The sequence below is a fragment of the Limulus polyphemus genome, unplaced genomic scaffold, assembly GCF_000517525.1.
Source record: "Limulus polyphemus unplaced genomic scaffold, Limulus_polyphemus-2.1.2 Scaffold48, whole genome shotgun sequence".
Classification (NCBI taxonomy): domain Eukaryota; kingdom Metazoa; phylum Arthropoda; class Merostomata; order Xiphosura; family Limulidae; genus Limulus; species Limulus polyphemus.
Genome location: NW_013665658.1, coordinates 81,648 through 105,510, shown reverse-complemented (window position 1 = coordinate 105,510; position 23,863 = coordinate 81,648). Strand labels below are relative to the sequence as shown.

Here is a 23,863-nt window from a genome sequence, read left to right as displayed (position 1 = left end):
AACTCCCTCTATTCAATTCTACCAAACTATCACTTCAAGTTTTGGCAGAAGATAGAATCATTGGCTTTCAGTGGAAAGAAAGGGTGAGAAGAGGTAAGTACCTATCAGAAATACAATTTCAGTATAGGAAAATTATAACTTCTGATATAGTACACTACCTCCTCTCACATAAATAGCTAGAATCCCACATTGAATAGGTAGAGGGATCAGTGTGATGGAAAGAAAGAAGCATCCTTTGAAAGCATCCAAAGGACACTCCCTAAAATGAGGTAGTCAGATTTTAAGATCTGATTAGGGAGACAACACCACTTCTGAACCAGGTATACTCTTTGCCCATAATAGAAAGATGATGCATATATATGGGCGGAAAACAAAAGAGCACATCCAACTGGGAGTAAACTATGGCCAGAAAGTGATCGGAACCATGCAATATTTATGGAACTTAATCCCAGAAATTATAAAAGTGGGTAAAATGAAAAGGATGTACCCCTAGGTGTAGAGTGGCTAGGGTACAAAAGACCATACATGGCTAGTCAACTTCATCCAAAACCCATGCAGCTGGGAACCAACATCCATACGGGGGTAGAATGAAGATCATACTGTCAGTAAGTCAACTACAATAATCCGAAACCAGACTGCCAGGTACCAATATCCATGTGGGGGTAGGAAGAAGATCATATCACCAGCAAGTCGACTACAATCCAAAACCCGGCCATCTGGCAGGGTTAGGGAAAAGGATCATACCATCTTCTCTTCAAGTTCATGAGACTGGAGGGAATCTAGCACCCCCTGACTCATGAATGGGGCACGTGTGAATATGATAAATTGATAGATCGATCTGTGAACCCGACATCCTGTATCAAAAAGATTGTCCACATAATGTATACCATCTCTCTCAAAAGTCAAATTGACCTGAACCACCCCAAGCACAATTACATCTTCGGAATAAGAAACATGGAGAGATAGCAGAAGGGAAAGAACCATAACAACCCACAATTACCTCCACCGTGACCCACAACACTGATGGAGTATAAATGTGGGAGGAATATAGACATCTAGAATACATGTGTGAAGAATTATGTTGATTGGTTCTGCTATAAATCCAAAACCCAGTCACTGGGAACTGACACACATGTGGGGGTAGGATGAGGGATCCCAATCGAAGAGGTGAAATGCAATTTTGATGTCTCACTCCCATTTGTTTTACATTTCATATTGGAAGATATCAAGTCATCTATGCCAGCAGAACACCACTGCCCTACTCTCAACTGAATGGTTTTTATAATCATTTCTATATTTTGTTTGTATTTCATTAACCCATTCAGGAGGATGCCTTCACGGTCCACAAACCCAATGGCTTGGAACTGAAAAGTGGTAAGAACTCTCAAACACCACTAGAAGAAAAGGAAGGTAAATGCAGTGGAGAGTATGGTGGAACGACAATACCTGAGATAGTAAAATGGGTGACCACGATACCCTACTTTTAAAAGCAGATCATACCAATTTCTTCAATACAAGCCATGACAAGGATGGGCAGCTATCCCCTTCTGCTTTACCCATGTAGTCCATGGGTGGGTATGGTCTGGGACAGGCAAAACTATGAAGCAATTCTATCGTGAGGATAAACCTACAAGCGATCTTGTGGAACACCCCATCTCTGCAGTGTGCACTGCGTGACCATAGAATTATAATATGCAAATTGACATGGCATGATAGTGCGGATTTGAATAGTTAATGAATACCTGGTCAGGCACCACTCACCACAGCGCGGGATCCAAACAATGAGGATGAATAAAAGGGAAAAGGACCCCTGAAAAGGAAAAAATAAGAAAAAAATAAGTTAGAGGTCAAAGACTCACTGAATTCTAATATTTTAGAATAGGTACAGGTGAAAGACGATAATCTGAAGAGGAAGAAAACTCAGATCTGATGCAACTAGTGAGAGATGAATGTATCATGGGTAGTCCACGTGCCAGATTGAAGAAGTACATCCAAAGGAAGACAAAATAAAATGCCAATGAAAAGGTAAGGTGTCAAATTGAGTGAGAAAACGTTCAGAACAAAGTAAGGGAGGAAGACAATAAAGAGGAAGAAGCCAATTAATTGAAGAGCCGAACACAACTGGCAAAGGAGGATGGAGAAAGAACATGAATAGAGGCCGGTTGCCAAGGGAGAAAGAGGCAGGAATGTACACCACAGAAGGAAGCTGTGCAGGCAAGATAACAGAGAAGAGCACGTACAGGACATAAAAGTCTATCCAGATCTGGATGAGGATAAAGGAAGGAAGGGAAAGCAACTGAACAGAGAAGTTATCCTCACAAGCTACCAAAGTGTTAGGGAAGAAACACAATTGGCAAAGGAGGATGGAGAAAGAACATGAATAGAGCTATCAGAAGGACAGAACATGGAGTGTCAAGGATGAACAAAATCAGTTAGAGAAGAAAGAGAATGGGAGGATAGACAATTGTGTATGTCCAATCCCAGCTGAAAACATTGATAGCCAGAGCAAGAAGATGACAAACCAGAGAACAAAACCAAGGCAATATGTGGTTAAGGGATGTAGCAAAAGTCGAAATGTGAGGAGTACCCCACTGAAGTCAAGGCCTCTGGAAAACAAAAAGGATCAAGAGTGTCAAGGATGAACGAAATCACTTGGAGAAGAAAGAGAATGGGAGGATAAACAAATGTGTATGTCCAATCCCAGCTGAAAACATTGATAGCCAGAGCAAGAAGATGACAAACCAGAGAACAAAACCAAGGCAATATGTGGTTAAGGGATGTAGCAAAAGTCGAAATGTGAGGAGTACCCAAAGCCTCTGGAAAACAAAAGGATCGAGAGGCCACTCCATCAGATTAATGTCTGGACAGGAATCCAATTCATGACAAGAGTGAAAGCACTCAGAACATAGCACACAATGATAGGAATCTCGAGCATGTGGGGCTAAAAAGAAAAAATCAATGTATGAATACAGAGGGATGGAAAATGGGTGTTGCCCTGGTGATTGAGATAAGCAGCTACTGAAGAAAAATCAGAATGGATCATTACCAAATTATTTCTGGCCAGATGGAGAAATTGAAAAAAAAAAGCACAACCTACAGTGAGAAGCACCAGGACATTGATAGGATAAGACCTCTCAGCTGTAAACAAAAATCCCCAAATTTTCCAGTTGATCAACCCATGCCCCCCATCCCTGAAGGAATGCATCCATGAAATGTAGATAACCAGATGAGGAGAAGGAAGTGGGACACCTGCTGATGTCTGAGTCATATCAAACCACCAATGGCAATGGACAACAAGGGTAAGAGGAAGGGTAAAAAAAGAACCAACAAAGGATCCCAGCAAAATTCCACTGGTCGTGAAAAACCCACGAAAGAGCCTGCATATGAGCCTAACCTAAGATGATAAGGGCTACCATGGAAGACCACATCCCAAAAAAGTGATAGAACTTCACAAACTGTAATCGAACTGAAAACTCATCAAACAAAGTCGAAGAGGAGAAGAATGTGCCCGATTGAGAGGTGTGTAGAAAAAGAAAAACACCCAAATGGACAAAATATTGGATAGGTCACAGTAAAGACTTCTCCAACTTGATTAACAGGAGCAACTGATAAAGATAACAAGTGGACTCCTGTTTGAAACGAGCAAACAATAACAGTGGCCAATCAACCAAAAAAGAGGAAAGCACAACCTGAGAGCATATAAGTGATGAACAAATGCCCAACGAAACAGACAGGGCCAAAGCAAGTCCAAAGGGTAGTGTGCAAAACAGAGAAACTACCTTGTGGATAATAAACCAATGAGAGGGTCAGAAGTGACAAAATATCAGGATATGCAAATAAGCATTCACGACATTCCTCTTTGTCATTAATAAAGGGTGAGAAACAACTCCAAGGTAAAATGGGGCAGAATGAAAATTAGAATGAGGCTGGTCAAACCTAGTACAGGCCGCCAGTCTCCGGTTTGGTGTGAGGACAACAAATAGCCTGGAATAAAAGCCTGGAGAAAAATAATGAACAGGTGCAAAGGCCTGTAGAGACAGAAAATCTTGTACTGCCTAAGATAGACGCAGGCTGTGGCAAGACTCATGTCATGGGAAAGGAAAAGGGTACCAGGGACAAAGGAAGTGGGGAAAGAAATAGTAGGAAAGTCCCTCTGATAAAATCCAAAGAACCCATGCAACTGTAGTGAAAGATCGCCAAAGAGTAACAATATAATATAGTCAAGCTCCCACTGTACCTGTTTCCTTCAGGTTAGTCTCCGGTACTGTTGGCAACATGCCCATCAATGTTGAATAAAATGATGAGAAGAGAAAGGGGACAAGGATGGGTAGATAAGGACCAAGACAGGAAAGGAATAGGGGCATGTCGTGGCTCCAACTACAACAAACATACAACCAAAGAGAAAAAGGTTGAGTGTTGATGCAAAGATTACATACAAGATTTCAAAGTCTAAGATACATGATCTAAAACATGTCACCAAAGAAAATATACAGAAATCCCGAAAAGAAAGAGGTGGCAAACGTACCCAGGACAAAGTTGCATTGCAACCCAAAAAATCCCAACTACAGTGAAACCATGTGTGTAAAGCAAGACAACAAATGAGCCAACATGGAAGTAATAAGGAATCATAGAAAAACGGGAAATTGGATAAAACATAACATACCTGAGAAATCATATCAAAAAATGCTGTATTAGCCCTAGCTGATTGTGCAGAAGGGGTAGAGTAAAACACTGCAAAAAAAATGGTGTAAAAAGGCTATCAAATCTTCATCAGCCCGAGCAGTTTTGGAGGTTTGGAATGTTCAGGAGGATTAGTGGGGCAAGTTCAGGAGAAGTAGGTTTACCATAAAACGATCAAACTCACCTGCAGCCTGTTAAAATAGTGCTAGAGGTATAACATCTGAAGTGGGAATATGAACCTCTGAATTTATAGTAGAAATACATAAATTAAATAAAAGTGTTTAATGTAAGATATGCGAGTGTGAGAAAAAAATAAAGACTGTGAAATTAAATTAAATTAAAAGATTTCTTCAATGTAAAAAAATGATAATAACAAAGAAATCCCACTTTGGAAATTAAACTATTAAAATCACGATTCACACAAGAGCACTAAAAGAAAAAATGTCTGAATATGAGTACTGCCAAACGAGAAGTAGTAGTTCAGTAGAATTGAATAGAGGGAGTCACATGAGTCATGAGAATTTGTCACACTATTATTGGTGGAATGGTTAATGCATGATGATTTGCATGAGAGATGCATTGGAATCAGTCAATTCTAATGGAGGGGAGATAGAAGGCTTGTGGCATGCATAAAATATTATTTACATATAGAGGGCAGAACTAAATAAGATGAGCTATTTAAGTGAGAGGAGGTGATGTACTGTATCAGAAATCAGAATTTAATAACATAGCCATCTTATAATCATCAGATACAAGCCTTCCTTTATCATCCCTCAAAAGCCCCACTCCCATCCTAACATTTTGTTTACCCTTAATGTATAAAGAATCCTTACTGCTAATTTTTACATTTTTTCAGCCAACCTTTTCAAACATCATTTTTGATGTCCTAATTTCCTGTTTCACTAACTCTCTTGATCTTCTATAATCTAAATCTCCTGTCATACTAGTTAATTTAAATTCCTTAAATTTGTGATGATTTTCTTTAATTTTATCTCTTATACCCTTTGCGAGTCAACCTGGCTTTTTACTTGCAGCCACACTTTTCTTTCTATAAGGAATATGTTTATTTTGAACATTTAAAAATTTTTATATAAAAGTTTTCCTCATTTGATTAGTGTCTCCAAATAATTCAACTGTTCAATTCACAACAAATAATTCTTGTCGCATCCCTTCAAAATTTGCTTTTATGAAATTTGTAACCAAAATATCATTATTCCTCATCTCCAGATGCAGCAAAACAACAAACCTAATACAGCAATAATCACTTGTACCCAAATATTCCTCAATTTCCACCCCTCAACCATTTATGTGTTAGAAGTTCAACATACATCTAAAATAGTATTGTTACCAACAGGTTCCTTGACCAACTGGTGAAGAAAACTATCTTGAACAGTTTTCAAAAACCTTTCTCCTTCATGGTTTGACTAACATTTTCCAATTCATTTGCTTGAAATTAAAATCACCCAAAATTATGACCCCATTAACAGCTGAAATCTCAATCTCATTGTAATGTTTCTCACTAATTTTATCCATATCATTTGGTTGTCTGTAACAAATTCCTACTAAAAGCCTTTTCCCTTTAAATCCACTAACAGAAACCCAAATGGATTCAATCTCCTTGCTATTATCTTTGATATCCTCAACTTTAACAGAATATAACTCACATTTTACATATAAAGCCATTCCTCCCCCACTCTTTAGCACTCTATCCCTATTAAATTTCCTGTAACCCTGTATTTCAAAGACTGAGAGAAGTGAGGGAATGTGTGCCACAGATGAACCCATTGCAGCCAGGGTCTAGGGCTCACCTTAGGGCTCTGGAAGCTTTTGGGTTCTGGATTAAATTTGATGCATTCTACATGCTTTTCTTGAGAGTAATTTTCCTAATTCTGATGCATATTTACTGGAACAGATTGAAAAGTGACCCCTCCACCTCACTTCCTACACCACTGAATGGTGAATTGGCATATCCTGCAGATGACTGTTTCTGTAAGCAGAGTGAACCAATGCTTAACCTTTAGTTATCAGCAATGGAAAGAGTATTTACTGTAGCAATAACAGGATAGGCACAAGGCTGACAAAAACATTGTCCACTTGAAGTATTATAAGAAATTTTTTTGATGCTCCCTTGTCGCTTCATGTATCTTTATCATGACATTGGTAAGCATCAGATGCTAGAGAATGAAGGACATTACAAAAATTCTTAAATTGATCAATCACTTCAATGTGCTTGCTCTCATTGCTTTAATAATTAAAGAAGCCTTCATTAAAAATAGCACCTGTTGGTCAAACAGATAACTATAATTCAATTTAATGGACAGTCCTTTCTTTGTTGTTCTTTTCAACATATTTCAGTTGGGGTTATTCCTTTCAAGGTTATTACTATCAACACTGTACCCAATATACCTTAGTTAATATACCAGAAGTTAATTTCACATCACTCCATTTGATGTTATTCCTTTTTGAAGCCATATTTTCAATGTTATTTTTCCTTCAGTTTAATGTTTTAGCCTTATTATATTACAGTGTTAATCCAAATATTGACATTATAGTCCACCATAAAAGTAAAGTAAGAGAACACACTAAAGCAGATTTATTATACATAAACAAAATTAGAAACATACTTATATCTACACCCAGAGAAGTTTAAAAGAAATTATTATACTTTACAAATCAACATACCTTAAATCAACAGCTAAAGTAAGCACTTGTAACAGATTCGTATTAGCTTTTACCTCTAAAAAAAATTGAATGGAAGTTAACCATAATTTAACAAAACCTTCTGTTTTACATAAATGCATTTGTTTTCTCTGATAGTAAATATGCTTACCTTCACAGCCAGAGGCTGGTAAGAGAGATCATAGTACTTTGTTAAGCCTATCTGTTCAAGATTGACTGTTTCATTCTTGTCTGGCAACTCAGAGTCATTGAGATTAAGGCCATAAATGTACTGCAAGAGTAATAAGGCTTCAGCATAGGCCACAAAGAATGGTGATGAATATAAACAGGCCTGTCGAGAGTTTGGCAACATCCAGACAACACAGGACCACAAAAGGAGGACAAAAGTCAACCAACTGTGATAGGTGATACTCCAAGCCTAGGTCATAAGAATTAATTAAATAAATACACATTTTTTTCACTAACACATAAACAGTGTATCTTGTAATGCTACAACATATATTTATATATAGGTCAGAATAATAACATTTTAAAGATATGGGTGAAAGGCTGACAAAAGTATTGTTTATTTGATGCATTATGGAACATATTTTTAAATGATTCCTTGCAGTTTTAAGCTTCTGGGAGAGTTATTGTATTTTACAGAGGTAAGCATGAAGTACTGAATAAGTTCTTAATTGTTTAATATCTTTAATTAATCCTACACTCATGGCTTTAATGACAGTCTGTAAAACTAGTGTTGTACAATTCTATTGCAGCTTCAAAACATATGTGTAAAAACAGAATTATAAATTCATAATTTTTTTTCTGCAATGTGCATGTCACTGTGGAGAAAAATATTTTGCACAAACCTAGCTTGTCTGGATATTTAATGATTAAAATTAACCTATCTGGAAATACATCTGTAATAAATAACAAGTAATAGCTTTGTTTTTTATTTTCCTAGTGAAATAACCAGGAAGTTATCATAAAAAATATAGGTAGTAATTAATTCTTTGTTTTGTTTGTTTTTGTTTTAGGTCAAAGTCACATTTGGCTATTTGCTGTGTTCACCATCTTTAAGAATCCATTCACATTTGGCTATCTACTGTGTTCACCATCTTTAAGGATCCATAGGAAGTATCTTAGCTCTTAACAGTAAATCCAATAGTATTCATTATACAGCTGTACAGTAGCAACACCACCAGCTTCACTATAATTCTTACCAAAAGCAATAAGGTAAAATGAGGTTTCTATAGCAAAACAAGTGCAGGTCCTTCTTGCTAGTTTTATAGACTTCGTACTATTAACATTATGTGTAGTAATTAGTTTATTAAGCATAATGTTTTATCAATTTCATGAAAAGCTTTCAAGTTTGAAGATGTAGAAGCTCAAGAGTTCTAAAAAAATAAAAATAATGAAAATGTTACCTGTTTAAAGCGACTTAAGAGGTTAAACTAAACAACTTACTAAGTCATTTACAAGATTTAAAATTTTGTTGGATAGTCGAAATGGTTTTACTAAGAAAAATTTTGCCTTACTAACCTTCTGACTTTTTTTTGAAGAGGATATTTCTTATGAAGATAAGGGTACAGGTGTAAAGATGGTGTATCTGGATTTTTAGAAAGCATTTGATAGGGTACCAAATAAAAGGCTTGTTAAAAAAGTTATCTCTGTAGGTGTGAGGGAAAGGTTGGCTCATTGGACTAAAAAATCTGGCTAGATGGAAGGTAGCAGATGGTTGTTATAAATGGAGTTCAGTCAAATTCAATTAATGTCACAAATGAGATACCTCCGGGCTCAGTTTCAGAACCTTTGCTCTTTTAGATTTACTTTTATAACATAGATAAAGGAATGGCCAATAGATTACTTAAATTTGCTGATGACATTAAAGTTCTGGGTGTTGCTGGCTGTAAGGATGCTGCTGCTTAACAAAAGGATTTAGATTATTTGGGGAGTTGAGCAAATAATATATAAATGACTTTTAGTTCTAATAAAATGCATGGTAATACATGTAGGATATAACAATTTGAATTATGTTTATATTTTGATGGAAATAATCTTAACAGTGTTATAAAAGAAAGAGATCTTGGTGTAGAGGTTAATCAGTCTCTTAATCAAGAATTGTGCTGTTACTAGTGGCAGGGAAAATAGGATTTTAAGTTGTAGCTTCAGAAATATTGAATACAAGTCTAAAGAGGGTATAACTGCATTGTATAGGTCACTGGTTAGGCCAAATTTGGAATATTGTGTTCAGTCTTGGGTTAATTACCTCAGAAATGTCATTGAATTGTTGGAAAGAGTTCAGAGAAAAGCTACTACAATCATACTCAGATGGAAAGGTTGTCATATAAGGATAGGTAAAATCTCTAAACGTGTTTCTCTTGAAAAAATAAGACTTAGAGGGGATCTGATTGAGGTGTCTAAGATTGTTAAGAGAATTGATAGTGTTGATGCAGCATCTTTGTTTTATATTTAATGGTGAAATTGATAAGAACAGGAGATACAAACATAAAGTTTTGCAGGTTAGAAGTCATCTTCAGCTAAGTTTTATTCTCCTAACAGGATGGTTGTACTTGGAATAGATTGCCATCAGATGTGGTAGATGCAGGTCATTTAAAGGAGTTTAATAGAAAGCTTGATAAATATTTGAATGATAAGGAATGCCTTTGAGTTTGTCAGAGTTTAGTTTACTTTAATGGATAGGATAGCCTAGATAGAACAAAAGGTCCCAAGTTGTTCTTTAATGTCATGTTAAAGTAAAAATCAAAATTATCAGGATACAGCTTCTCTTGTCAGATGGAATCAAAACTGAATAAGGAATAACCAATTAATAAAATTAGCTAATTAAAAATGCACTGATATAGTAGACAATCAACAGATATAATTTTATAAACAGGTATTCATTAACATGTCTCTGTTTATTTGTTTGTTTTGAATTTTGTGCAAAGCTACACGAGGCCTATCTGTGCTACCTGTCTCTAATTTAGCAGTGAAAGACTAGAGAGAAGGCAGCTAGTCATCACCACCCATTGCCAACTCTTGGGCTACTCTTTTATCAATGAACCATTGACCATCACCTTATAATGCCCCCATGGCTGAAAGGGCGAGCATGTTTGTTGTGACAGGAATCGAACAAGCAACCCACATTTTGTGAGTCGAGCACCCTAGCCACCTGGTCATAACATGTCTCTAATGTAGAGATCAGAAAATTACCAGAATAAATACAAGGGTACAAGATAAATACAAGAATGTTTGAATAACAAGCAAAAACTGATAACTAAATACTATTAATTTTGATTAAAAAATGATTTATGTTACAACAGACACAAAAAAGGACAAGTATTCTTCTTGATTGGCTTTAAGCTATGCCCACTAAATATGGTAGATAAAGAAAGAATTGGGATTGTATTAATTAGAATGGATTAAGTTAGATATATTGTGTATCAGAGAATATGACATACAATGATACATAGATTGGGACCTTAAAAATGTGAATACTTAGTAAAAGCCAAACAACAACAACAAGTATAGCTTAATGACAAGACTAAAAGAAATGCATGGTTATCATGTTTATAAAATCTGTGACATATGAGCAGGCATTATTAACACTTACAAGAAGCAGGCTACAATATACAGTGCAGTGACAGCATGTTGTGAAGAATGTATATACAGTAAAGCCAATGTAAGTTACCAATACTGTCATGAGAAACAGACAATGCACTAAAGGATACTGCCAATGTTAAAAGAGAAAGCAGTGGAGCAGCCTGAATGTAACCCATAAAAAATTCATTAACAAATTTAAATTGTTAACCTTATTCTGACATATGGAGCCTAATGATACAAACAGATGAAGGATCTGCCAGCATGTTGTTTAAGGAATTAACTGCTGTAGTCAACTTGGAAGGATTCTGGGTGATTGGAAGTTATATCAATAAGATGCTACTGGATGTAACAAGTATGGACATTTAATAAAAATAAGTGTAGCATGTCAGTTCTATACTAGATGGTGTACATATTGTTCTTTACTTAATTAAATTAGAAATTATGCCAGTAGCTTTAATGAAAACAAATATATAATTATTAACTGAAGAATGTTATGGTAGGACAGAAACCTGGATCTGGGTCAGCCAATAAATATTTAGTTAATCAACAAGATCAACAAGAGATTCTCAAGGAAATTTTCAAATACTTTTATTTCAATTTTGGTAAAAATAAGTTTAATGTGAACAAATGAGATACACTTGGCATATTACTTAATTAATTAAAAAATATGTTATGAGTTGGAGGAACTAGTTGTCTTAAATGTTATGGAGCACGTCATGGTTTGGACCAACAGAAGTCCAAGAAAATTAACATGATTAAAATAAAACATTGTAAGAAACTACAGTGAATAATAATTAAAAAACTATGTCATTATTAAAATATGTTTAGAGTTTTCACGAATTAATAAGTGCATGTCTATTATATAGTACTGAAAGTCATTTCATGGCATTTAAAATTTATGCTTCTTAAATGATTCTATATATTTTGAAGACGTTTTGGTACTCTCTTGTTCTTCTAATAGATGGATACAAGTTAAAATTATATTCTGTTATGTTATAACAAATACTAAGTCATGATGCAGTGGTTGATGATAAAATATACTGATGTTTATTACAAAAGTATCCCTATAGTTAGACTACATTAATATGTTGAAGGTGTCATACCCCATTAAGAAAATTTCTGAATGCTCAAAATATGTACTGAAACAGAAAGAAATAAAAGAATTTGAAATTTTTAAAAATCTGTTTAAAGTATAAATGTTGAATATTTGTTCAAAAGCTACAGCTGTTATTGAAGAGAGCAGACAAAAGTGTTTAACTTTTAATGCTAACTTCTGATGAAAGCAAGTTACTTACATAGATCAGAACTAAAATATATCTACCTAGTAATGAGTGTAACTAAGTAAATATAATGTTCAAACTACATTACTTCTAACAATTAGAATGCATTGCTTCATAGATTGAGTACTCTCACTTTTAAAGGTATTTTTGACTATAAACTCATTATATATCATGAGGTTCAGCCAGCCCAAGATACTTAGGTTTGTTCTAATATGCTAATAATCATCATATCAATAAAAAAAGAAATCAAGTTACAAATAATACAAAATAAATAGGAAATATAATAACACTGGAAATGCATGGCTCCTAGCACCATTTGATGATGTCACATGCTGTAGATATCAATTCATTATGAGCACAGCATTAGTTAAGAAAGACAGAATACACAGTATCTATATATATATATATAAAGCACCAACTCTGTGTGTCTGTCTGTTCCTCATCTAGCTACTCCTAGGTTGCTGGGCCAATCTCAACCAAACTTTGTGGAATGATAGTTTGGAGCAAGGGACATGTTAATGGGGGGTTCACAACCCCTCTACCCCTATTATTGATGTTATTGAGCATATATTCTCTTTGATGTAAGTTAATGTTAACTACATTCATATATAGCATCACGTTCTTACAACAAACAAAAAAACCTTCTGAAAATTTCTGTCCCCCCAGTGGGACAATGGTAAGTCTTTAGATTTACAACACTAAAATCAGTGGTTCAATTCCTCTCAGTGGACACAGCAGATAGCTCAATGTGGCTTGCCATAAGAAAACACACACATTAAATTCTCTATAATACAACATACACACAGTGTGGGGGGAAGGCACACAAACGTTTTATATATATCTCAGTGAGTGCACTAGCAGTCTCTATGAAGGAATGCAAGGAAAAAAAATGGCCACCACTATTGTGATAATACATAAACTCAGATGAAGTTCATATGACAAGAGCCACTATAATGCTGATATGAAAAGCCATTTCTTGAGTTATACCCACTTGTTACTTTGACCAGTGACCTTACAACTTCATCCCATAAGACACACTTCCACAGCCAATGACCATCAATTAATTAATAATGTGAAACAATGTGGAAGGACATTAAGAGATGGATGTTGAAAATGGGTAACAGAAAGCACCTGTACTGCCACTACTTTGGCTGCTACCTCTTCGTACAAAGTCACCCTGACCATCACACAGTGTATACTATGTTTTAATTATATACATATGAGTTCTCAAAGCTTGTACAAAACATTTGGTGAGGTAATAATGAATATTGTAATAATATGTTATGTTATAAATAAATTGTCCAAAAGTTGGGATTTTTGCATTATTTATCATAGCCAGAACAAAGTATGGGTACCTCAGTTTGTAAATACATAAAATGTGAATTTGATGGAAAGTCTTAGACACAGAATCAGAACTAAATTTAAACTCGAAATAACCATATGGTATAAGCTGTAATATTTGAAAAAATAGTTTGTTATCATTCAAATCAGCTGAGTCAGCCATAACACACATCCTCCTCCTGCTAGAAATTCTGCACCAGTTTGATTTAGACCTGACAACAAAAGGCAGGTCTTATCAGATTTTACTACATCCTAAGTTACCACAATGGAACAAGGGACAAGTCTTCCATCAGATATTACAACATCCTAAACTATCCATTATTAAAACTTGCAGAATGTAATTAATAATGCTAGAATTAACTAGAAAGATTAAGTAAAAGCAATAAGGCTGATTAAAGAAATTTGTAACCAGAAGTAATAAAGTCAATTTAAAGAAGTATTAGAATTAATGAGCAATAATTTGTGTAACTACTACTTTTATAAATTTTAAATAAAGTTATAATTCCCCTACACTGAAAATGTATTGCTGACAGGTATTTACTTTTGCTCACATACATAGCTATTCTGATTCAGTTCTGCTCTCTATTTGCAAAAATTGTTTTGCCTGCCACAAGCCTTTCATTTCCATGCACCCCTCGATTCAAATGGTTTAACTGATTCTTGCATGCAAATTATCATGCGACAAAACTCCACTAACAGTAGTGCCACACACACACACATGACTCATGTGACTCCCTCTTTGCTATTGCACCTAACTATCACTTTGAGGTTAGGCAAAAACGTAAGCACCAGTTGATAGAAGGGAGGATGGGTGGGAAGTGTGAGCAAAAGTAAGTTCTTGTTGAAAATACATTTTCAGTATTGGAAAACTATAACTTCCCACAAGGTACCTTACTTCTGCTCACATACATAGTTAGAATCCCACACTGAATAGGTGGCAGGGCTGGTGTGAGGGAGAAAGTACAAGTATCCTCCAAAAGCATCCGAAGAACACCCTAACAAAGGGGCCTTCTAATAATAGGATTATACGTGGGAGACCACACCACTTCTATACCAGGTATATTCTTCACCAAGCTTTGGAAAAGGTGTGACAAATCTGGGTGGAAAATTGAGAGGAGCACATCCCAATAGGAGAGAAAATGGTTTGACAGTGATCCTAACCACAATATATTATAATTTCAATCTCCCTGAAGAACAGAATGTGCATAAAATAAGGGATGTGCCCCAAAATGTAAAGTAGCTAGGGTGCAATGGATCGTACATGGCAAGTTAACTGCATCCAAAACTTGATTGCTGGGAACTGACATCCATGCGAGGGTAGGAAAGAAGATCATGCTGTCTTCACCTCAAGTTCAACCAATCGGAGGGAAAAATTCCACCACTAATTTGTGAACAGGACACACGTGAGAAGAGTGAAATAACATATATATCTATCCCACTCAAATCAAACAAACCAGAACCACCTCAAATGCAGTAACATCCTCAGCATAAAGACATCAAGGGGACATGCAAGAGGAAGAAGCGGAGTATCCAACAAGTGCACCCACCATGACCCACAATACTGAGGTAATACACTCAAAGTGAATTGAGTGAGGGACGAGGAACACCCTGAACACGTGTGAGGCCTTATGTTGATTGGTTCATCTCTAAATCCAAAACTCAATCACTGTGAACCGACATCCAAGTGGGGGTAGGATGTGGGACCCAATCAAATGGTGAACTGCATTTATGCCATCACACTAAATGTGTGAGTATATAATGTTGATTAGTTCAGCTCTAAATCCAAAACTCAACCACTGGTAACCAACATCCATTTGGGTGTAGGATGAGGGATCCCAATCGCACGACATGTGTGTAGATATATGGTGATTGGTTCAGTTCTAAATCCAAAACTCAAACTCTGAGAACCAACATCCATGCACAATCATTATGATGTGCACTCCAAAGCTACAACATCCCTATCTCTTGTTTATGTGATTGTAATGAACAGTGTGCATTTTGTGGCCATGGAAATTATTAAAGTGATGTCATTATGGCTATACAGTGTGGGTATTAGTACAATTCTAAGTGACTGAAGTATACCTGGACAGATACTATTCATCACAGGTTAAACATGGGACAGGCCCCTGAAAAATAATATATACTAGAAAACAAAGAAAACTTACTCAGTTACAGTCTCACATAAGAGTGAAGAAGGGTGACAGGTGGAAGATGGAGAATTATATCAAGTGTGTGGGTTCAAAAAGGGAGATCCAATGTCTACCACAAAGGGAACAAGAATGATCACCCCCTTGGTAAGTGATATAAGCTACCTCAATCAAATAGTGAACTAAGGCACGTTGGACTGCAGGAAGTGCCAGGGTGTTAACATGGAATACCTTTCATCTGCAGACCATTGACCTCAAGCCTCCTGTTGATAGACCCACACACCCCAACTTTGGAGATAAGCATCTAGAAAGAGAAACAAATCTGAATGAGGGGAATGAATCGAACTGGTAAATCCAAAAATGTGGTGGATATGTTCAACCCCTAATGCATATAGTTGAAGAGGGAAGGATGAAAGTTCAAACGAGAATCCAAAGGAACCCTAGCAAGAGATCATAGGTTGTGCAGCGTCTCCTGAAAGGATTGCAAATGTGCCAGACCCAAAGTGTTTCCACAGAAGCAACATCCCCCAATGCATTAAAACCTCACTAGCTAGTTAACCATAATTGCATGGATAATAGAAAGCTCCACTGAATGCATTTGAGGAGGAGATTGGATAGTCCTGACAGAGGTGGGTGTTTAAAAAGACACTCCTCAAATAGCTAAGATTGTTAGGTAGGTAACAGGAAAAACACATCCAACTGGAAAATCCAGCCACCCAAGCTGCTTGTGTAAGAAGCAGATGAGTATGTTATGGCCACCCCCATTTGGAAAGAGCTAACTGAAGCCAGACATCCAAGTAGAGATTATAGTAAAATCCCCCAAAATGTGGAAGTTAGGTAACATACAAACCACTGGACAAAAGACATATGAAACCAAAACAAGTCCAAAGGACAAGGCATAAAAACTGGTACCGAATCATATGGTGAAAAAAACCTAAGATAGCATCCTGAGAAATGAAAAATATGAACATGAAATTAATTATAGGAAGTATAAATTATTAAGAATTACAAAAATGAAATAGTCGATATAATGCAAATTTAAGTGTGTAGTGAAATAAGCATATGTATAAGATGTTATGTGTTGAAGAAAAGAAGATATTTAACTTAATTATCGATTTACCTGTACAACAAACTACAGGTAAACCAAAAATAATGGACACTTCTTAAGCTTAATCGAACTGTGCAGGACAAAGTATATCACTAAGTTCTAATTTAAAAACTCTAATCTAACAATAATACATACAATATCAGGAGAAGTTTGTGCAGATCCCAGCTACAGGGTTCCACATAGACAAATTTAATAGGAAGAAGTATAAAATATATATAATAATGAAAATTAAATAAACGTTATATTGTAAAATTAAGTAAGTATGTATTGAAAATAACACATGTATGAGATGTGATGTTTTGAAGAAAAAACAATATAGTTAACCTAATTTATGATATACCAGTAAGATGAACTATGAGTATTGACCAAACTAACTAAACTGATGTTGTTGAACCCATGAAACTACAGATAATAATATTAACAGTAAAAATATTCAAAAACCATAATAGTATAATGCCTTATCTTTCTAAAGTCAGTAAACCGTATTTCAAAATGTGTGGGCCCCCAAACTCGATTCGAGGGCCCAGCAAAGGTCAGCTCATAGGACAATCAATCTCCCTACAAAGTAAAGCTGATAATTCCCTAATCAAGGACTGCCACCTGAAGCCTGTGATAGAAGATATAACCTCTGAAGTGGTAACTTAGAATTTGTAATTCATATTCAAATTGTAGTGAAGTAATAAGTTCCATAACTGGGTAGAAATATAAAATAATTCCATTTCTGAATAAGTTACAAATATCGCTATTGTATAATAAATAGTAAACATGGTGAGAGAAATTGATACAAAGATACAAAACAAACACTTGAAGAGAGCACTGTCAAACAAGAAGTGGTAGTTAGGTAGAATAGCATAAGAGTCACATGAGTCAGGTGGGTGGGTGGTGCTACTATTGGTGGTGGTTTGTCGCATAATAATTTTAATGCTAGCACCAGTTAAACCATGTAAATCAAAGTGTGTGTGGGAGTAAAAGGGTTGTGGCATGTGAAAAAATTTTTGCAAATAGAGGGCAACACTAAACAAGAATAGCTATGTGTGTGAGCAAAAGTAAGGTACCTTGTTAGAATATTTTTTTCATTCTGTGAATTCTGATTTTGTCTCCATGACTCTAATGTAAACTTCCTCAAGTTGGTGATATGTGTAAATTGAAATCAACCGATATTCTAGGTAATCTGAATAAATACTATTTCTAAAGGGTTTAGAACACAACTATAAAAAGCCATAAGATAATGCATATCAACAGAAACATGGAAAGATGTAGATTTATTAAAGTTAGTCCACTTATAATGCTTAATAACTACAGTAATCAAGACTTCTAGACCTATCATCATGTTGTGAGCTTTATTACCTCATGCAAAGGCAGTCTTATCTCACAATCTCAATCTAGTAGTGTAATCATTTGAATATATTCATAGGACTGTTAAGAAATTGAAGTAATTGATGAATTGTTAAGTGTGATTGAAATAGTAATGAGTATATTGGAAAAATTGTAGAAGAAATACCTGAATTGCTGAAAAATGATGTATAGATATTATGTGTATGAATGTGATATGTGTTATGAATAAATATATGTTTTATATTTTTTCAACTCGCTGGTTATTATCTTTATTCTTTACGTAAACTTCCTCAAGTTAGCAGCTTGTATGCTTTACCCATGACTGCATAAAAATACCATAGAAATAAAGAAATTTATACGTAATGAGAGTAAGTCAAACCAACCCCATCTGATGCAATCACAAATTACAATTATTTTTCTATTCCTTCTCCTGTACTTACTACTTATTAACTGCAAATTAATTTACTAAATACAAAATGAATCAAACACCAGGAAATACATTATCTCAGACTTACTTTCCTAGCAAAATTAAAATATGGGTCAATCTAGAAGACTGAAATTAAATTTAATTGTCAAATTATATGATTACTTTTTCAAATAAATTGAAAATGATTTCTATAGTGAGTTGCAAAATGTAAAGTGTATTTTTAAGCAACAAGTAAATAACACAAATTATGATAGGAATTGTAAAGCCTAATCTACTTGGTACCTTCCTTGAAGTAAAGTGTAATAATATGTTCTCTTGTTTCAAGTATTTTTAACAGAAAACATTTACCATCATTATAATCAGAGTAGCCACATAGCTTCCTTTCTTCATAAGTCGAAACAAACAAATTAAGGACAAGAAAAATTGTTGCTTCCTCCCATCACCTGAAGTAACTTCATCACCTACATTGCTGCCATCCATGATATCGCCATCAGTGGAAAAAATAATGCTGCCATTTAGGTCAATGGCCAGGCTGTCTTTAGGCTGAGATGGATCCATGGAAAAAGTGTGTCCTTCTTCATCATCTTCTAACAGCTGAGAAACAATGAGATTCATCAAAACACAGGTCTTTAACAGAACAGCAACTACAAGTACCTAACATAAGTTAAAATATTTACTTAAGTTATAATCTTGCAGCCCATGTTTAACATAGATAAATAATACTATTTGCATGACCTAAGAGTGTTCTCTTCTTTGAGATTCATAACAAGCCAAATTGTAGTTTGTTCTTAATAGGACAGCAATTACCTGTATCTCCAATTAAGTTTTTTGCTTGATTATAAAGCACCTGCTCATGTTTATCACAGGGAAAAGAATGCCACTTGCATTGCAAACAGGATAAATATATGATACATATAAAATGTAAGAGATTAGTAGTATCACAAAAACACTATTCACCTCTACAATAGCAAGACTAACATAAAAACCAGAACAAGTGCTAGTGTCTCAACAGATAGGGAAGACGTTGGAAAGATAAGCTGTTATACTGTCATAGACTTTTGAATATTATTTAATATCAATATCATCATAAATAAAAATAGTAGGGTTAAAATTATAAATAAGAGCTTAGTGGTATGATCTGTACTACAACATTAGACTAGGCTTAAAATGTATAACTGTACTTTCAGTTTTAGCTGTAATTCATCTTACTGATAAATCATAAAACATGTTAAATACATTGTTTTATTAAAGAAATACAATCAGCCTAGTTACTTGTCTCTTTGTGTTTTAAGTATTATATTGTTTAAATTAGTTTAGTTTAGATCCATTAGTTTAAATTCAGTTTATAGCAATATAGGTAGGTTATAAATCAGACTAAATACATTGTATTATTGCTATTAATTTTATGTAAATATAAAATAAAGTAAAAACTAGTTATCTGTCACTGATAAAAATTAAAGACAAACTTAATTAATCTAGTGTGAGCATAAAGTAGTGATAAACTAATATACTTGATTCTTAAACATTAGGCTTAACAATAACAGTGTTCGCAATAGGCTACTGGTATTTACAAAAAATATTGAGTATTTATTTCCAGGCTATAAATACGATGGGTAAGACTAGTGTTGGACTTTAGCATTCACAGTTTGTTAGGTGTGGTGGGTGGAATGAGTAGGTTGTATTTGGGAACTCTGGACTGGTATGTACTTTTTTTTTATGTGCAACTTGTATATATAGTTTGTAGGTTGGAGAAGTTGGAGGCTATCCTAATTAGAGGCAACAGATAAAAAGAATGATAAAAATGTGGGAAATGGTAGCAGGATTTCAAGAGGAGCTTAATTTTTTACATGAAAGGGATGCATCAGCTAATAATGACTTTCAGGAAGTTAGAAATAGTACTAATAGGGCTAAAAGTAATGGATTTAGTTGTAATAAGCCTATTCTGTTGAGCAACAGATTTCAGCCCTTGGCTTGTGCAGATGAGGAACTATTGGAGGAAAGGAAAAACAAAAGGGTCAGATAAGGATGTAGATGATAAGGAGGATATAGGTGGATGGGATAATTTGTGGGGTAAATAAGTGAGAAAATAATTAAATTATGTTTCCCAGGGGCACAGGTGAAGGATATAACTGATAGAGCAAAAGATATAATAAAGGGGGCTAGCAGGGATGCAGTTTTTGTGGTGCACGTAGGGGCTAATGATGTAGGGAAATGTAAGTCAGAGGAGTTAAATAATACATACAAGGGGTTGATAAAGGCATTTAAAAAAAAAGGCCATAATTTAATTTTGTCAGGGATACTGCCCAGAATTAAATGTGGGGAAGAAGATATAAGTAGGTCATTAGGACTAAATGCTAGGCTTAGATTAATATGTAAGGATGAGCAGATTGGCTGGTTGGACTTGTGGGATCAGTTTACTGGAAGAAAGGTGCTTTTTGGAATGGATGGTTTATATTTAAGTAGGAAAGGAGCTGGCTTGTTTACTAGGGCTATTAACTCAGCTGTAAAGGAAGTTTTAAACTAGGACTAGACAGTGGTGAGGGCTAGGATAAACTAAATGTAAAAAGAATAAGAAGCAGAGAAAAGTTTAGCATAGGAAATGAGTATAGAAGTAGTTATAAGGATAGACTTAATTGTTACTATTGTAATGCTAGAGTATAAGAAATAAAATAGACGACTTTAGAGCACCGGTGGGAAGATTTTGATATGATGGGAATAACTGGAACATGGTTAAATGTAGATGATTTTGATGACAGAAATTTCTTTGAAATACAGGGATACAGACTATATAATAGGGATAGAGTACTAAAGAGTGGGGAGAGGAATGGCTTTATATGTAAAATGTGAGTTACATCCTGTTGAAGTTGAGGATATCAAAGAAAATAGCAAGGAGACTGAATCCATTTGGGTTTCTGTTAGTGGATTTAAAGGGAAAAGGCTTTAGTAGGAATTTGTTACAGACCATCAGATGATACCGATGAAATTAAAGAAAACTGTATAATGAGATTAAGATTTCAGTTGTTGATGAAATCATAATTATGGGTGATTTTAATTTCAGGCATATAGATTGGGAAATGCTAAAGATAAACCATGAAGGAGAAAGGTTTTCTGAAACTGTTCAAGATGGCTTTCTTCACCAATTAGTCAAGAAACCTACTAGAAACAATGCTATTTTAGATTTATTATTAACTTCAAACATAGAAATGATAGAGAGGGTGGAAACTGGGAAACTTCTGGGTGCAAGTGATCATTGCTCTATTGGGTTCAATGTTCTGCTGCATATAGAGATAAGAAATAATGATATTGTTATGACAGCAGAAGTCACGCAACGCTGGGAGCATGAGAGCTGGAGTTTCTTGAAGGATCATAAATTATTGGGGAAGACCAAGTTTGTTCGAGGCACCCTCTTTTTTAGTATATAAGCCTGGCAAGTAAAGCCAGCACAATTGCAGAGATATAGATAGATTGAAGAGATAGATAATTGAGTCAAGGGAACAATAGGCACCATAAGTAAAGTGTGTGAATTGCTGTGATTTATAATGTTATAATGGTTGTTAAGTTTAAAGTGAATGTGGAATTCTGTGTATTACAAAGTTGTATCAAGAAAGAATAAAGTAGTTTTTATTGAGAAAGGACTCGTATCACTGAAGTTCCTCAGAAATAAATTATTTTGGAAATTAACAAACGAGCAGATACGCAATAATATTATGTTTACAAATTTCAAAAAAAAGCTAATTTGGAAGGGATACAACAAAAATTATCCGTTGTAAATTCGGCAGCTTAATTATTTCGAGATACTGATCAGATGTGAAATTCAAGGTAAACATATTCCTTATAGATAGAAACTGGTAGCTACATGTAAAAAACCAGGTTGGCTCACAAAGAGTATAAGATAAATCATTAAAGAAAAGCATCATAAATTTAAGAAATTTAAATTTAGAAGGTTGCAGAAGATCAAGAAAGTTGGCAAAAGAAGAAATTGGGACATCAAAAAGGATGTATGAAAAAAAAGCCATCCAAGCAGTGTGTTGTTGCTAGTGGTAGGGAAGATAGGATTTTAGTCTAAAGAGGTTATAATTTCATTGTATAGGTCACTGGTTAGGCCACATTTGGAGTATTGTGGTCTTTGCCTCCATACCTAAAGAATGACATTGAATTGCTGGAAAGGGTTCAGAGGAGAGTTATTAGAATGGTGCATGGGATGGAGGGTTTGTCATATGAGAAGAGATTGAAATCTCTCAAATCGTTTTCTCTTGAAAAACAAGGAGTTAGAGGATGACTGAAGATTGTAAAGGGAACTTATAGTATTGACGCATCATCTTTTTTCATATTTAACAGTGAAAATAGTAGGACTTGGGGACACAAATATAAAGTTTGACAGGGTAGCAACTATTGTCAGCTAAGACCGTTTTATTTGTCCAAAAGGGTGGTTGACCTTTGGAATGGGTTGCCTTTAGATGTTGTAGAGGCAGTTAATTTAAGTGAGTTTAAGAGAAAACTTGACAAGTATATGAATGACAAGGGCTGGTTTTAAGTTTTATTTTTATTTTGTTTTATAATAATTGTTTTAGTTTAGTTTAGAGGATGGGAGAGCTGAAATGGACCAACAGGTCCCATTGTCCCAAAACATTATGTTATGTTATAAAAAAAAAACGATTTGTGCTTAGGACTTTTATAAAGACAACTCAATAACAAAACAGACAAACAATGGTTTTCATAATGATTAGGTTATCTCTACAACATACACATAATCCTGTGTACCTACACTGTTTATAATGATTAAGTTACTGCTACAACATGCACATAATGCTGTATAGTTATATTGTTTATAATGATTAGGTTACTGCTCCAATGAAAAAACAACACTGTTAATAATGTTTCTCATAATGTCTAGGTTATCGCTACAATACACATATAATGCTGTACACTTATGTTGTTTATAATGACTCGGTTACTGCAACAGTGAACAGAATGACACTGTATAACAATAAATTCCATAATGATTTGGTTCCCATGGTGGATAGAGAATACTGTTAAAACTATACATATGATACAAGCTTAAGAAATTACTATTTAAACACTTTGATATCAATAAGGTTGAACATTTTCAAAGCATTTTTAAATTTTCATGTTCATACTTTTAAGATAATCAATATTAGCTGTTGATGACATGAGTGATTATTGATAAAAAAAAAGGTCAATACTGAACCAATATAAAATATTCTGATTTGGCAGAACAAATATATATATATATATATATATATACCCATTCTATTAAAGG

The 23,863-nt window shown here is 34.8% G+C and overlaps 1 protein-coding gene across 1 annotated transcript in view; it reads right to left on the bottom strand.

Moving 5' to 3' along the window:
- The window catches only part of LOC106462778 (piezo-type mechanosensitive ion channel component 2-like), a 166,367-nt gene that overhangs the window by 109,774 nt on the left and 32,730 nt on the right, over nucleotides 1–23,863 (bottom strand). The window contains exons 8-9 of the mRNA XM_022390367.1: nucleotides 18,931–19,176; nucleotides 7,511–7,777 (exon numbers count right to left, since the gene is read on the bottom strand). Coding sequence (XP_022246075.1) covers nucleotides 7,511–7,777; nucleotides 18,931–19,176 — 513 coding nt within the window. The remainder of the gene's footprint in view (nucleotides 1–7,510; nucleotides 7,778–18,930; nucleotides 19,177–23,863) is intronic.